Source organism: Belonocnema kinseyi, chromosome 6 (assembly GCF_010883055.1).
Source record: "Belonocnema kinseyi isolate 2016_QV_RU_SX_M_011 chromosome 6, B_treatae_v1, whole genome shotgun sequence".
NCBI lineage: Eukaryota > Metazoa > Arthropoda > Insecta > Hymenoptera > Cynipidae > Belonocnema > Belonocnema kinseyi.
The window spans coordinates 76625853-76643899 of NC_046662.1; the positions used below are offsets into that span (position 1 = coordinate 76625853).

Sequence of the window (18047 nt, forward strand, 5' to 3'; positions counted from 1 at the left end):
TTAAACCGAAAAGAATGATCTTACGATAAAAAATATTTGGATTTTTAATGAAAGTAAATGTTGTTTTTAATGAGTTTTTAAACATGAAGAATATTTTTCTACAAAAAGAAACGAATTTTCAACAAAATACCTAAATTTATAACGAAAGTTCAATAAAAAAATAAAATTTTAATATAAGAGTTTAATTTTCAACCAAGGTGTACAATTTTTAACATAAATGATAAATGTTTGACCAAGAAGATTAATTTGCTACCAAGAAAGATGAACTTTTAACAAAATATATTAAATTTTAAACAAAGCATTAGGTCCTTTTTCCAAAGAATTAATTTATACTAAAAGAGATGAAGTTTCAAACCAAAAAGGCGAAATTAAAAAAAACTTCGATTTTCAAATGTATATTAGTCTAAAACTCTCTGTGTCTATGCAAATTATTTGTTTGACCTTAGAAAACTAGTTCTTTAGGTAAAGTTAGCTCAATTTTGACATTTTTACGTGCATTTCATTATTTGGTCGTGATATGATAAATGGCAATTCGTAACTGGCAATTGATCTTGATAATCGAATCATTTTGATGCTCATTTGCTGATAAAATAAAAAATCCAAATTTTATATAAAAGCGCTGCATATCATTTTGATCCAATTTCGGGATCACTTTGATTAACTAGAATTCACTAAGTGTAACATTTCACATGAGAAACTAGTCATACGTGTATTTCCTCTCAAGAACACATATCAGTCTTCACATCCTAAATTCATCTAAATTCAAATTAACAACCAAATATTGAAATAAATAAAAGGTATGAATGATAAAAATGGTATAAATTCTTGCTTGGAAGAGAAGGCACTCAAGCGTCAGTATTCCTCCGTGTGCTTGGAGTATAAATTAATTTTCGTTAAGCATATGCATAACACACGTATGAATATGCAGATATGCCTTTAGTGTATTCTGTGCTTCATCAAATGACTTCTCTATTCCATATAAGATTCGCGATAGCAGAGCTTAGTATTGATAGCCAGAAATTATAGCAAATACACAGTAACAGCTAGAAAATACCAAGAAATTAGGTGAAATAAAATTTGTAGAATTTATTTTTAATTTTTCTAAGTTTTATTATTATTCATTTTTTAATATTTTCAAGCTAATTTCTTACCATTTGCAACGTCTAAAAGTGTATCGAGGGCAACATCTATACCAGTTTCAGATGCCAGTTCAGTCTGAACAGGTTTTCCTAATAAGTCCTCCACATCTGGAAAAAAATAAAATTATTTAGAAGATATTTTTGGATTATTGACACCGAAATGGTCAGTACAAATATCAACTAGTGTTAAACTGAGATTGTGAAACTTTGAATATTTAATTTTCAAGTTTTTCAATTTTATATTTATTATAATTTTAATTTTACGTATATATTTTATTATTGGGTAGGTGGAGAGGGAGGGGGGGGGGGGGTAGTAAAAAGAATTTCTTACGTAAGTTGTCTTTTTCTAATTTTTTTTAATTCGCTAATTAAAACACACATTAAATCATGTTTTGTTTTATTTATTTGTTATAATCCCATTTCAATCATCTGACATAACTTTAAAATTTTTTAAAATACTTCAGTATCTCTTGTGTTGAAAATCCATCGCTTTTCTTTAAATATTTTGAGCTTTCTTAAATTATGCAAAAGATTAAATTTTTTTCGGCATAAAATTGGTTTCAAAACTTCTTTGATATAGACTGTATTTTAGCTACAAGTTTAGATTTTATAGAACTATTTTACGTTTTTCGTATACACTACCTTTCAATCGAGGTTCCGTCACCCCGGTCTTTAAATTTTATAGAACTTTGTAACACATTTCGTTGAATAGTTCAACGCAATGTAAAATAAATACGATTTATATTTTTTCCGTGTATCTTTAAAAAACAATTTTCAACGAAATTGTGAGAGGTGCAGCTGAGAGTCTTGCGTATGGTTGATTTACCCCAACTAAATTCTGTTTGACACAGCCATCTTATGTTTAGAAATATCTATTAGAACATATGACTGAAGCAGTAATATTGCTTCAATAATTACACAGCCACACAAAAATAAGTGTCTGGTCAGGGTGGGAAAGCGGGCTCTCCGATGTCGTCATCATGCAACCGTAGCTCTTCATCAATGGTTCACTTGGTTGGTGTACACAGAAAATCGCCGATCCTCCAATGTACACCGAAATCGGTGTTCAATAGAGTTGCAACAAATTTGAACCGGAGAATCTAGGGGAAAAGCATCATTTAGACACTGTTTTTTCTCATCCAGTGCAACGTGAAGTGTCGTCTACAAACTGAAAGTCATCTGTCAAGATCATTTTGTCGGTCGTTATTTGAGTAAAACAGATGTCTATAAGCAGGTAAGTTATAATAATAATTACCTAACTTTTTATTTCCTCTCATTTACCAGCGACTAAATAGTCTTGGAATAAAAATAGTACTTGGCGTGATGTAATATCCAAATGTTAGGTTAGTCAAAACCTACTATATGACATTCAAACCACCAAAGTTTGGTTCTTCGAACAAATTTTCACTAGATTTTCTGTGGAAGTTTAAAGGTACCTTAGATATCTAATCTTGCAGTGGCTAGTGCCATACATGAAAGATAAGGTAAATACAATTGTATAATAAAAACAGAAATTTGTTTTTCGCGATGAATAGGGATGTAAATTTGCATGAAACCTTAGCTTGATGAAAAGTTTCATGAAACATTGGGAGTTTCGTACAACATTGCAATGATTCAAATATAGTGGCGGGAACATTCAAACTGATAAGATTAAAGCCTATTAAGTATTTTCACTTCAATAAACAGCTAACTTCACTTCGTAAATTGCTGAGGGTAAAATAAGGGACCAAATGTATGGGATTTAGTTCATTTTTGCCCTATTTTGCTAACAGCTTCGTAAAAGGTAATTTTTTTATATAAGTGTAGTTAAAAAATAGTTTTTATTTTTTAATTACTATTTAATGAAATAATAAAATAATTATGATGATTAATTACAAATATATTACAAAAATAAAGTTTTGTTCCATGCATTTGATCCATTTTTCCCCCTCAGCTTTTAACAAAGTGAAGTTAGCTGATGGTTGAAGTGGAAACACCTAATTGAGGCTTTCATATCCCAACTTTTTCCTGCCGGCTGATTTATTTTTCCGGTTTGTACTGTGGACCAATGATGCCAATGTTGGCACCCTGAGCTACTGCGCTTGCGTTAGGGCTGACCGCTCATTGGCCGCACTTGGCGCACGATTCAAAATTACATTAAAAAACAATTCTTGTAACTTGAGTAAATAATTATTAAAATATCCACAAGGATATATACAAATTGTGTAACTTTGATTTCAGCCAAAAAAAATACAACACATATATTATATTAATAACAGTTTATTTTCAGTGAATTCCAAAGACCAAATTATATTTTACAAAACATTCAATTTAAAAAGAAATTTCTTGGAAAAGTGATTGAAAATAATTATTTATAAGTTTTTAATATTTTGTATGTATTTTTCTGGGAATTCATATAATTATATAACCTATAAATCCTTCAATTATCACGACTGCATTGTAGTTATGCTTTCATTTTTTTTTTACTTCAAGCGTCGTTTTGTCACGTCTCAATCGAAAAGAACAATCTGAAATTTTGTTTTAGAATTATTCAAGTATTATCAGTATTATATTCTGCAATTAGCTTCTATATATCAAGCTGCTGAAACATCATATGGTATTTAAAAAGATGAATCTTTTAACAAATATTTTGAGAAATATTAGTCAGTCTTTCAAATTCAAGGAAAATAAACTGTTATTCATCAAATATATGTGTTATAAATTTTTTCTTGTCTGAAATCAAAAGTTACACAATTTGTATACATTCTTGTGTATATTTTAATAATTATTTATTTAAATTACAAGAATTGTTTTTGCATGTAATTTTGAATCGCGCTTCAAAGGGTAGACAACGAGAACTCAGCCCTAACGCACGCATGAATGAAAATTATTATCATTTTATTATTGCATTAAATAGTCCCTAAAAAAGAAAAACTTTTGCACTTATACAGCAAAATTACTTTCTACGAAGATATTAGAAAAATAGAGCAAAAATTAACCGATTTCCATGCATTTGGTCAATAGTTATCCTCTCAGTATTCAACGAAGTGAAGTGAGCTAGTGATTGGAGTGAAAATACCTTATTGTATATGTAGAAGGTCATAACTTTTTCTATACATCCCGGCTTTAGTTTAAATGTCGACGGGCATGACTAACCTAACTTTTGGAAGTTGCATTAGGAAGTTATAATTTTATTCTAAGTGACTGGTACGCCCTATTAAATGAAAGAAAATGGAAATTAGGTAAATATTGTTTCAATTCGTTTTCTTATTAACAATTATTTAGTCTAATATCGCAAAGCGAATAGTTGCTTTGACAGGTATTCAAGTGGCTGACAGCGCGGTTCAGAACTCCACAACTCTGCATGAGCCAAAATTCAGTCTCCAAATGATACTTTCCCCTAGATGTCCACATGGGCACCTACGTTCAGAGGAATACATTTGAGACTACAAAACTCTCTCAAATGATCATTGGGGGCCCAATGGAATTTGAGCTGCAACAAATTTAACACCAGCGTTTTTCTGTGTTGAGTCTCATGCTACAAGGAAAAAAACCGCGAGCATTTCTCAATCGCATGCCTGCAAGATGACATCACAATCAGTTTAATTGTGTTTCGTGAGGTTAGGTTAGGTTAGTCTAGGTTAGATTTATTTCTAGGTTAGGCTCGAGTTGACCCATTCGATGTAGCACACATTTGCTACTGGGAAAATATGCTTCCAGAGCTTTACGTGTAGTTCAATAAATTTCTGTTAATTCAGGTAAGGTGAGGTCAGGTTCTGTTGGGTAAAGTTATGTTAAATAAGTTGATATCAGGCAAGGGTTGATCCTTTACAGTTGTCGACATGTTTTTGAAGTGAAAATTTGCATCACTGGCATTATTTTGAAATTTATTTGCCTCAGGGCATGATTTTTCGACATTTTTTGAAGTTATGGCTCAACCATGACGTCATGGGTGATTTTTGATACCGAATTTGAATTCAGAGCCCCAAAATCCATACTATACGTGTGTCTTGTTACCAGATCCGCACACTTTTTTTGTGTGTCTGTGTTATGGCATGGGTAAAATACGCAAAACGTATCGCTGTACCTGAGTAAGCAATACTTTATGGTTAGAATAACCAGAATTATGCGTGTATCGTCGAATTATTTCTTTCAGTGTACATTGGTATCGGTTGAAATCAATTAAATTCTGATTGAACTCCGTAAAGTTCCTTAAAATCTCGTAAAATATCAAACGACAATACGTTATTTCCTCACTGCTCTACACCAGCCGTCATTATTTCGTTACCACATATTAATATATTAATGACTTTAATTAGACTTAAAAATTAGACTTAACTTCTTCGTTTTTGTATAATGGAAAATGTATTTATTTTCGATAAATAACGACAATAAGTTTGCTGATGAAAAGTGCTCTCCTTTCACGTTCAATCGAAACGCTGCAATTTGTGAGAGCCAGTTGTAAATCTTGTTACATCGATTCGCTCGTCAATAATTTCGCTGGCTAAATAACATTCCCCATTATCAAAGTATGCTAAACGTGTACATCATCTCCAATACAAAGTACCCTTTCTGTATTTACTATGCTATAAAATGATGCGTTTCACAAACGTACGTTATGCAGGAATATTTAGAGTTTCGTCCACGTTTCAATCGCTCTTTGAAATTCTCGGGCACTCAAAGCTTTTTGCTATCCTAAAGAGATTTATTATGATTTAGAGTGCATTTTTGGCTTCTTTAGGGAAATTCTTTTTGATTTAGTATAGAAAGAGATAAATTGATAATTTGAACTTTCTTTAAAGTCCTCCTTGCATCGATATTTTAGAACAAGAATCTGCTCTCTTAATTTAAATGAGGGAATTTCATCATTATTATTACTATTCATTTGATAATTTGTCGTAATACTTATTCTCGCTATATTTTTTGGTGAATTTTTTTCATACTCTATTCTCTGCACATTGTAGTTGGATTTTCGAATTATTGTTGTGGAAAATTCTATGTAAAGAGCAAACGCCCAGTGGTTCAGGATTGAATTTTTGCAGATAAGTCAGTCTCCAAGTCACAATTTTTAACCGATTTGAACTTTTTTTATATTGAAGACGAACAAATTCCCCAGAGAGAACGATTTTTTATTAAAAAATTTTTTTCTAGTAGATGAAACTTTCATAATAAAAAGAAAACATAGATATTTCTTTCTAGGATACAATGGATAAAAATTCTTCAGTATAGTGTGCAAATGTTGAAACACAGAATTCTTTCCCAAAATGCTTGATGTTTTGTATTAGATTTGTATTTAGTAATGACCTTAAATCACACATCCATAATTTATAAGGTTATAAACAATTTTATCAAAAAATATTAAAATTTATTTCTATTATTAAGCATTATTGATTTATATAATATTTAATTTTTTATAACACACAGTACATTTGAAAAATTAACAATCTAATAACTAAATACGCAAATGCAAAGATTTTTTTTAGTAAGTGCTTTTGTACTGTAAGTTAATAGTACCTCAGTATTAATATTATAGGAACAAAGTTCGGTTAAAATTTTGACAATAATTGTTGTTCATAACAAATACTATGAATAAATTACACAAATAAACATATCTTTGTGGCAGAAAATTATTTATCTATTTGAAGTTTCTTGGACTTTATTTAATAATAATATTTATTCTACTAATGTTTGATCAGTTTTAATTTTTACGAACGAATAATTTAAAAATGTACAAATTTCACATTATTACAACACAGAAGAAAGAAAAGATAAACTTTACATCGATTTCCGATGAAAGATTGGCTGCAACCAAAATTAATGTTACAGGATAAACTTGAACTAAATATCGGTTAAACTTTCTTTTGTTTTTCCATGACACCATACATGCTTTGAAAAACGCGAAGTTGTCTGAATAAATCTTTATCCCTCTAAAAAATTGCTTGCAACAAATTTTATCATTTCTTTATTCTGTGAAGGAAGGAAGCAGTTTCTTTTATCGCCTTTATTTAATATGACCATTGTAATAAATAATTTAACATTGTATCGGAATTTTGTGTAATTATGTAATTATTGTGACCTAATAAGAATATTTCCCATGCTGATTTGTCTCAAAATTGTAATTGTGGAAGTGCTAATATTATCTAACGTTTTTATCGCGTAAAATTTTGATCAAAAATTAATACTGACTAACTTTCAAGAAATCTTCGAGGAACATTTAATGTGGGAATTGATTTATTTATCACAAAAAAATGTTCATTCAATTCACTCAGTTGTAAGTAATTTAATCTTGAGTTGAATTTGAACTATTTCGATAACAATTTATTGTTTGTAACAATGATCATTATTAAGAAATTAAACAATTTTACAGTTTGCTTGAATTTGTAACTAGTTGTTTAAATGTAAGTGTCGATTATATTTTCAAATCATGTCAGCTATTTCACTCAGTGAGATTCCGTTGTGAATTAGTAAAAATTTTAACGGATTTGATTCAGTGACCCATTTCTCACTGATTTAGGTTTTGATAGTGTGCATTATTACTTAACTTAACGTATTATAACTTTTATCAAGAAAACTATCTTTACTTATGTAGAACATTTCCCTCATTAATTTAAGCCCTTTTAATAAGATTCTGGATAAGTGAAAACAAATATCGCATCAAAAGTTTTTAGTGAGTTAGTTTTAAGCTTACATAAGATCAAACGTTTAAAAAGATCTGTAAATAATCTGTATTAACGTACTAGGAATAATCAAGAGAAATATTTTTTTTATAATTTAAAAAACCGTATGAATATAAATAAATTATGTTCACTCTACTGTTATTATGTCGATTGCCGTAATTTCTATAATAATCCATTTAAAATCTGTTTCTTTCCATATATTTTTGTCCTGAAATAAAGTGATTTTGAAACAAATAATTTTAAATTGTAGATCTCTTACAAAAAGAAACAAATAAAAAAGTCCTTTTGCAAAGTTTTGTGGAACGCAAAGTTGTGCAAAATGGAAATTTGTGGAGAGGATAGGATAAGATGCTATAAATGTGATAAAAAAAGAAATAAAAAAATAGCATAATATAGAAACTTGCAAAATGCTTGAGGGTCGGGATGCAAGAATCGGGTGAACGCTCGAAACGGGTAAAACCATTTTCCACGTGAACAAAGTGGAGATGAAAGATTTTGTTGAGCATTTTTTTCCTCATAGAAAAAGTTATAGCTTTTTTAGTTTTCGAAATAAATAGAAAAAAATGATTTTTTTACCAAACCAAAATTTAATTTCTATTTTGACTTCAGCTCGTGCTCAGTCACTCAATCAGTGACGTTATAAAAATTGGACATGGATACTTTACAGCGCTTGGGGAGTCGAGCGAATTTTGAGCTAGAAAGAAGTTTCAGCAAAAAAGTTGTTCAGTAAGGAATAAAGAAGTTTTTTGGAAAATATTACTTCGATTAATTCAAAGGTTTAAAAACTATGATTGTTTTACTTCGAGTGCGGTCGGTGCTCGCGCGTAGCGAAGAGCGTCTCCCGCGTCTCTGTTCGGATAACCGAATTCCATCGACAGCTCGTTGAAAGTACAGAATGAATATTAAATAAGTACTAAAAATAATGTTTTCTTATCAATATATTATACTTTACACTTTAGGCTTATTAAAAAATAATGATAGAAATTTTTTAAAAACAAATTTAAAATATAGGAAACTGTAATCATTAAAGCCTATCTCTTATAGTGCATTCTGCTATGTTGACAAAACAATGTAAAAAATGGTCATTTCTGCTTCATTCTTTGAATAGTGCACATATAAAGATTTCTTCCAAGACATAGTGTGTCAAGCAGTTTAATTTCTTTTTTGGTTTCAAACCTCCTCTTTTCTCGTACTTTAATGCGCGTTTAGACAGTTGAAAATTAATTTTTATTATATTTAATATTTATGCTGATTAAAAATACTCGATTATTCTCATTTTACTGTTCTTTATTTCAGCCTTCCTCATCTTTCCCATTTTTTACAACTATGTCTCGGAAGAATTTTTCGTAAAAATCTTTTCCAGGTTGACTTAAATACTTCAACAAGCATCTTACATATTTCAGTTTTTCTTTAGTGATTCGGATGCATTTCGGTCCTAGAGAAAAGGAGGTTTGAAAACCAAAAAGAAATTAAAATGCTTGACACAAAGACGGGAAAAACCAAAGATTATTAATAAGTCTTGAAGAACTCTCTAAGTGTGCACTATTCAAAGATCGACGCAGAAATGACCACTTTGTTTATATTCTGTAAATTGTAGTATTTCATTCAAGATCTCAAATGCACATCTTTGTTTACATCCTTTTCTCAACATAGCAGAATGCACTATAAAAGGTAGGTTTTAATGATAACAGTTTCCTATATTTTCAATTTATTCTGAAAGAATTTCTAAAATCATTTCTCAATAAGAATAAAGAGAAACGAATATATTTTTAAGAAAATATTACTTCTAGTAGTTATTTAATTTTAATTGGAGACGCGGGAGACGCTCTTGGCTACGCGCGAGCACCGACCGCACTCGAAGTTGAACATAGTTTTTGAAACGTTAAATTAATCGAAGTAATATTTTCCTAAGAATTTCCTTATTCCTAACTGAACAACTTTTTTCTGGAACTTCTTTCCAGCTCGAAATTCGCTCGACTCCCCAAGCGCTGGAAAGTATCCATGTCTAATTTTTATGACGTGACGGGAAAAAATTAATAACTTTTTTAAATAAAAATATTTCAACTTCTAACCTTCATAGTTACTCTTAGAACAATGCAAAGCGAAATCCTTGTGAACTTTAGTACGAAATTCCCAAAATTCAGTGTCTGAGCACGAGTTGAAAACAAAATAGAAATTCAATTTTGTTTTGGTAAAAAAAATGTTTTTTCTATTTATTTCGAAAACTAAAAAAGCTCCAACTTTTTTGACCAGGAAAAAAAGATGCGCAATTAAATTTCCTATTAAAATGTATGTTTGAAAAATTAAAATTCGAAACAAAATTTTTCATCTCTCCTTTCTTCACGTGGACAATATTTAAACCCGTTTCGAGCGTTCACCCGGTTCTTGCATCCCGGCCCACAATTATTGGAAGCAGGAATTGCATAGAAAAAGGTAAAATGGGATATAAAGTAATAGGATTATGAAAAACGAACTATGATAAAAATGTATAGAATGTATGAGAAATTAATAGAATTGTTAGTAGTATGAGGATGAAGATAAATATTCATAAAACAGGATAAAGTATTGTAGGGCTGGGTGGAACTTATAAGACTTGAGAATATGATGCAAAAATAGAAAAAATAATAAAAGAAGATAAATAAATATTTAAAAAATTATAAAATGGGATTAAAAATGATAGAAATTGATTTAATTATTAGAGTATGAAATGAAGTTATGATAACTTGGGAATATTGTCAAGTAGTGAAACGGAACAGAAATTGATAGAATCATAAAAATTGAAATATCACTGCGAAGCATTTTGGTATTCACTTTGGGCGTATTTATTTGTGCTCATTTTATGATCAATTTTCTTCCTTGTACGTATCAAATGAATTTATTTTCTTACAGAGGAAGGATTTGAGTTTTGCCTAAAAAAAGAAAAAAATGGATCCTTTTAATATTTTTAAGGCTTATGTTTTTGTCTTACCGAAAATCTTATTTTTAGAAAATCAGAGAGCCCACCAAAATGTAAATCGATGTGTTGTTACAATAAACAACTTTTAAACTTACGGTAGTATTATATTACAAATTAAAACTACAGTTTTCTTCATATAAACAATGTAACCTTTTTTTAACATTCTCAGCGCTATTAGTTAATCAAGAATGTTCATCGAAAGTTCATCAATAGATCAATCTACGCGCTTCACAGACGCGAAGAATTAAATCAGATGCTTAAATCAAATGTTTCTGTTATATCCCTAATACTGGAAAGCTTCCTCTAAACAAAGCACATCATTTTCTTACACAATTTAAAAACTATATTAATAAAGTATTTTAGATCATAAGAGGTTCCTAATTTTGGGAATCAATAATTTGGAACAATATATTTTTTTAATTTATAAACCGGTATTGCTAGTTCATTAAAGGTCATCTAAGGTTCGTCAGTAGGGCATTGGACGTGTATTGAAAATACAAACATGGCAGGTACAATAATGTTGTATTTCTAATACGAAAAAAGTTTTTCTAATCAAAAGAGAATACACCAACTTTTTTAAGTTTCATACATTCGTACTGGTGGGTCATAAAAAGCTCAACAATAAGTCAATCGATGCATCTCGAAAACAAAAACAAATAAAGTGGATATCGTATGTTTGTACATATTTTGAATATCAAATAGTTTTTCCCATATAAGCAGAAGAAACGGTTTTTTAAAACTTCATAAATCGGTACTTGTGGGTTATAAAAAGTTCAACAATATAGGTCGCTCGATGCGTCCCGAAATGCGAACAAATGCACTTATTATCTTATTGTTGTGTTTTTGATATAAAAAAAGTTTTGCTCATATAAACATGGTAACATTTCTTCTTGAAATCTCTAGACGCAAGAAAACTACTTTTAAATGGCCGATCTAGCTGAAAATCCAGCAAACCTGGATATCAGTCATAGCTACAATTCGCCCAAGTGTCATGATCATAGCTCTTTTAATTTTCCAAATACGACAAACAGAAAAAAATTACACACACACATACGGAAAGCATCCTCATTTGTTGGTATGAGGAAATGAATAAACTCATAAGTCAGAATGAATAACAATAGAAGTAAAAAAGTCATTAGAATTGAAAATAGGATGATAAGTAATAAAGGGAAATAGAAAAAGATGGAGAAATAAAATAAAATTATAAAATGGGATATAAAAGGATAGAAGTGAATGTAATTTTCTGAACGAATAATAGGAAATGTAAGCGAGTTATAAAACATAACTGAAAAGTGTAGAAACATGAAAATGAACGAGATAAATGGATAGAATTATTGAAGTTGGGAATAGAATAGAAAGTTATAAGCAGAAAGAGATTGAAAAAAACGATGGAAATTATAAAATAGACAAAAAAAGGAAAAAAGCGCTAAAAAGTTTCGAGATACAGTTAGGCTTTATCGAACCATGAAACGAACATCCTGAAAAAATCATCATCCTCCGACAAAACCTATGTCAAAGGTACAGCGTGTCCGCATAAACTCTGATTTTTCTACATGAAAAGTTGCATACATTTTTTATTTTTCCATTTAAAATAAAAACAAGAAAGTATAGGACAGCGATGCAGATTATATGAACTAAAATATTCAGATAAATTAAAATTGAAAAGGGAGTAAGTAATTTCAAGTTTTTAAACAATTACGAAAGTACCGTTTGTCACGATGCTTTATTCGGTGTTCTTTTTGATTTTCAAATTCAAAAAAATCTGGTCAACGATTTTGAGGTTATTTTATTTACCGAAGTGTCTAGGCTAACCGAAAGTATTTCATCTACTCTTGAAATTGATTGATTTTCAAAAATATATACTAGTTTTAGTCGATAAATTTTGGGTTACACTTTTTATTATTTCCTGAATAATCTTCATATATTAGGAAAAGAATATAGATTATACGCGATATAATACCTTTCGTTACGGGGTATTATCCTCAACTTGTAATATCCACTCCGTGTAATCCACTTTTCTCAGTGTAGTTCTATTGAATCGCAAAAAGAGCGCTTTAAAAAAGATAACCATGTGCGAGAAAGCGCTGGTTAAAGATCGACAAGCACCAAAAAGCTTCTATTTTGACACATTAAAAGTTGCGTACCTGTTTAGTTTTTTAATTTAAGAGAAAAGCAATAAAGCACTTTAGAGTTATCGCTTAGTTTTATTGAATCGAAAAAAGAGCCGTTTGAAAAAGATAACCATGCGCGAGAAAGTCCTAGTCGAAGATCGGCGCGCACTAGAAAGCTTCAATTTTGACACATAAAAAGTTGCGGACCTGTTTAATTTTTTACTTTAATAGAAAAACAAGAAAGTACATTGGTAGCTCTATTGAATTGCTAAAAGAGCTTTTCAAAAAGATAAATATGTGCGAGAAAGCCCTGTTCAAAGATCGGAGCGCACAAGAAAGCTTCAATTTTGACACATAAAAAGTAACTTTGCCAATGACACCGCGATGACACTACATTTTGAAGCATGGCACTCACGCCAGCAAGCATCGTGGCACTTACGTCCGTATGCAGTGAATTCTTTTTCTAGACCTACTTACGGATCGAACTGGACCAAAATGTACTTCAGGGACACAAGTTAGGGGGAAACAAGTAGTTTGAGCCAATAAACCGATTTCCGAAAATTGGCACTTACGCCCGTACGCATTGTGGCCCTTCAATTATTTCGATGAGAAAAAGGAACTAAATATTTTTGAAATAAGGTGTGATGCGATAGAAATAGATAAAAATATGTATTAAAATTGGGAATAGTGTAAACATTTATAAGCAAAAATAAGGAAAAGGAAAAAAAATTAATTTAATTTGAATGAAGTAGAAAAAAGGATAGGAGTTGATAATATTGTTGGAAAAAGGAATAGGGAACTCGATCAAGTCGTTATAAAATAGAATAGAAAGTGATGGGATTCTACAAAATAGAATAGGATAAAAAGCGGTAGAGCGAAGCAGAAAACCATAGAATTTGTGGAATAAGGAAACGATAAAGTTTGATAAAACGGATTGAAATATGATATAAATTGGTAGAATTATTATAATCGGGAATAACATGCACACTTATAAATATAATTAAAGAAATAAAGAAAAATTATAAATTGGAATAAAAAATTATTGGTATACAGTTCGAATAATAGGACAAACAATGATAAAAATATAAAAATGTAGTAAGATAAGAAGTGATAGGACATAACAGAAAGCAGAAAATTGTTAGAATGAGGTAGATTATAAAGATTTATAAAGTAGGATCAATTACTATTATAGAAATGGAAGAAAGCAAATATAAGGTACAAAGTTATAAACAGAAACATAAAAAGGGAAAGGAATATGATAAAAATGATAAAAAGTGATAAAAATGTGAATAGAGGTTTATAGAATTATTAGTATGAGAAGCTGCGCATATGATTAAGTTATAAAATGGAACAGAAAATGATGAAATCATAAAAACAAAGTAGGATAAAATGTGACAGAATGGATTAGAAAAGCATAAAACTTATGGAACGAGGAAAAGGACAAAGTCTTATAAAACAGGATAATTAACGGTAGAAATGGATAGAAGTATTTAAATTGGGGATAAGATTGGAGCTTATTAATAGGAATAGATAAGATAGAGAAATAGGAGAATAATTATAAAATGGTATGAAAAAAGGTAGAGGTGGATAGAGTCATTAAAGAAAAAAAACGAGCAGTGGAAAATCAAGTAATAAAACGGGACGATAAATTATAGAATTATAAAAAACGAAGTATACATGTTAAATATTATTGCGATAATTTTTTTAAAGATTATTTTAGATCTATCGTTGCACTTTAGTTATGATTAATCAAAATTTAGAGAATACACAAATTAACATTTCAATTGATAATTCTCTTATAAGAATGCAAAGCATGTATATTCCCTGTATTATATTCCTTACTAAACAATATTTTTTCTTGAATCAACCAAATACTCCAACTGTCAAAAGATTTTTTTGGAACAATGAAAAAATTTAGTTCGGTCAACTAAATATTTTATTGTCTACATAATGACCATATTCTATGGTTGAACAAACAAAAATTGTGTGGAGAAAACCAAATCGTTTTCTCAATATGTGGTTAATAAGCTCATATGTGAGGTAAAATGGCGCATCATGAATTATGTATTTGAATTGCAATATTGCTTCGTCTAGGTTTCGCAATTAAATTTTAACAATGTTTATTTACAAACCTTTATATATTTTACCTAGAACAACGAAATATCGCGTTCAGAAATGTAGAATCAAGGGTGCCCCCCTCAACACTTGCACCGCTTAGCCCCGATTTACGGCAATTTGTGGCGATTATTAGCATTTGAGGACAGGTGAGTATACTCGTAGATAGGTGCAGGACACTAATAGCATTCATTAGCGAGCTATAGATATCTGCTTGTGCATTAACTGCCTCAACGCTTCTCCCCCAAATGCTTTACTGAATGGACTTTGGAGAGAGTGCGTGCATTAGGCTACACAATTATGGTCTCAAGAGATTAGTATTATTATTACACCATTAAGCCATTTCCTTCTCGAGGCAGGCGTAACTCACTCGGTGGGGAAGGGAGTAATATGAGAAAGGGATATGAAATTTTCAGATTGATCTAGAATTCTCGTGATATTTATTTAAATAACATGTTCGTTACGCAACACTGCCCGACATACTACTCTAGCTTCTTTTATGTTCATGCATTTTTTCAAGCAGGCTCTCGTGTATCTGTGGCTTCTTATTTCTCTTCTAACTAGGGTCTCATTCACACATTCTAACCATTTTTTCCGCGGTCTGCCTCTGGGCACGCTGACATTTACTTTACTTTAATACACTTGTTTCGTTAGTCGTTCACTTGGCACTCTATCAACATGCCCGAACTATCTTAACCGATTTCTTTCCCATGTGTCTACTAACGTATTTTTTACACCACATTCTTTAAGAATTATTTCGTTACTCACTTTGTCCATCAGAGTTTTGCCGCATATCATGCGCAAGAATCTCATGTCAATTGCATTAACTTTACTCTGATCTTTTTCTTGATAGGTCCATGTGTCACTACCGTATAGTATAGTCGGTACAAATATAGAGTTATGTATTGCCATTTTAGCTTTATTTGATAGATTTTTACTTCTGATAAGAACCCTGTGCTATCAATAACCTTCTTAACTTCGTTTATGCGTCTATATAACTCCTCTTCTATCTTCCCGCCCCTAGTAAATAAGCTACCAAGGTACACCAACTTATCAACTTGTTCAATTCTCCCATCATTTAATACCATAGTTTTGGTTTTGTTTGCGTTAATTTTGAGGCCCATGTTCTTCATGCTTGCATTCAGTTTATTCAACATTCTTTGCAAGTCTTCGATAGACTCTGCCATAACAACCTTATCATCTGCGAACGCCAACCCACGTACCCTTACTGTTTCGAGATCCATACCCTCTTGGTCGAAAAGAGCCATTCTTAAACACTTGTCCATAAATAATATAAATAACCATGAAGACATAACGCATCCTTGTCTAACTCCTTAAATAATATCGAAAGAGTCACTCAAATTCACATTTACCCTTACACTTGCTTTGCTACTCGTATATATTGTTTTTATAGCTTGTAGGAGCCTTTCATTGACTCCGTATTCTGCATCATATGGCATTTCCCCATTGCTATCTCTTATGTTGAAAAACTCTGTACTTTTATTTCCCTTCATTTTTTTATAAAGCAGTTTCTTGCTTCCTTCAAAGTCGTTTTGTATTTTCTTCTCTTCTTCTGCTCCAATTTTATCTTTACTTCCCTTAATTAGTCGTTTGAGTATCCTCTTTTTGTGTCTGTAATCATTTATACGTCTATTTCTTTCCTCATTACTAAGACCTGCTATGTTCAAAGTTCTCCTGTACGCTTCTTTCTTTGCTTTTTGGGCAGCCTGAATTTCATCATTCTACCACGCATCACCAGACATTCTTCCTAAAATCTCGGTACCACACACTTCGATCGCACAACTAACAATGATATCCCGGAACATTCTCCATGCGCCCTGTATATCTTTGTTTTTTATAAGCTCCTCCCATGTTGCCCTATCTATGCTTTCGATTATCTTATTTTGGAAATCTATTCGCACATCCGGTTTCTGCAGGTTCCAAATTTTTATTCGCGATTGTTTTGTTTTCTTTGTTCTCTTTTTTCTTCATTCCCGACCTAAGTTAATTTTGGAGATCAGAAGGTAATTATCAGTGTTCCATTCAGACCCTCTCATGACCCTCGTATCTTTGACTAACTCTCTTAGTCTTTTATCCGCAACAACAAAGTCAATTATACTGTGGCTATTTTCTTTAGACCAGATGTATACGTGGATCATTTCATGCCTAAACCAAGTATTTGTAATGAGCAGACCCCGTTCTAAGCATAAGCCAACTAATTCATTTCCGTTATAGTTTGTTCTTGGATCCCGAAAATTATCAAATAATTTCGCCATATCCTGATTTTTTATGCCTACCACACCATTTATATCTTTTAGCAGAATTATTCTTTCACCACGATCGAAAATATTTATTGTGTCGTTTAAAGTGTCCCAGAAGACGTCTTTTACTTCTCTGGGATCACTGTCAAATGGCGCGTAGCATGCTATGATAAATAATCTTCTGATTCCTACTTTCATTCTTGCCCAAAACAGTCTTGGAGTTGAAAAATCATGATCTTCGAGATGCTGCTTCGCTTTTTTATTTAAAATCAGACCCACTCCTTGCCTACCATGTGATTCACCATCTACTCCTGACCATATTTCAAATCCGCCTTTCAACACGCCGTTTTCTATGTCCTTAGTTTCGCATCCCTTTTTCTTTGTTTTAGGCACACTTAAAATATCGAGTTTCCTTACATGCACAGTGTCTCGCAATTCTTTGCCCTTGAGATCATTCACTCCCCTAGCATTCCAAACATCAGTCTCCATTCGTCGCCTGAAACTTGAACTTTGCATTTACCGTGTGCATGTCTTTTGTCAATTAAAGTTCCAGTGCTTTCCGAGGCTATTTTATTGTTTGTATTATTGATTGTTTATATAATACGTCCAACCACCACCTTCATGCTATACATTTATTTTGCGAGTCGAAATCATGTCCAAGTTTAGTGGAAAATCGTCATATGGTGGACATTGTAGTTGTAACGTCACACAGTGGGGTGAAATCGGAAAACGAGGTTCAAAATGACATTTAGAACGCAATTATGCACCGATTTTAGAATTTTTTCTTTTGAAAAATTCAGAACTAAATT

General features: G+C 31.3%; 1 protein-coding gene across 1 annotated transcript in view; it reads right to left on the reverse strand.

Moving 5' to 3' along the window:
- Positions 1–18047, reverse strand: part of LOC117174770 (prominin-1-A) — a 58564-nt gene that overhangs the window by 26999 nt on the left and 13518 nt on the right. Inside the window, exon 6 of the mRNA XM_033364125.1 lies at positions 1152–1247. Coding sequence (XP_033220016.1) covers positions 1152–1247 — 96 coding nt within the window. The remainder of the gene's footprint in view (positions 1–1151; positions 1248–18047) is intronic.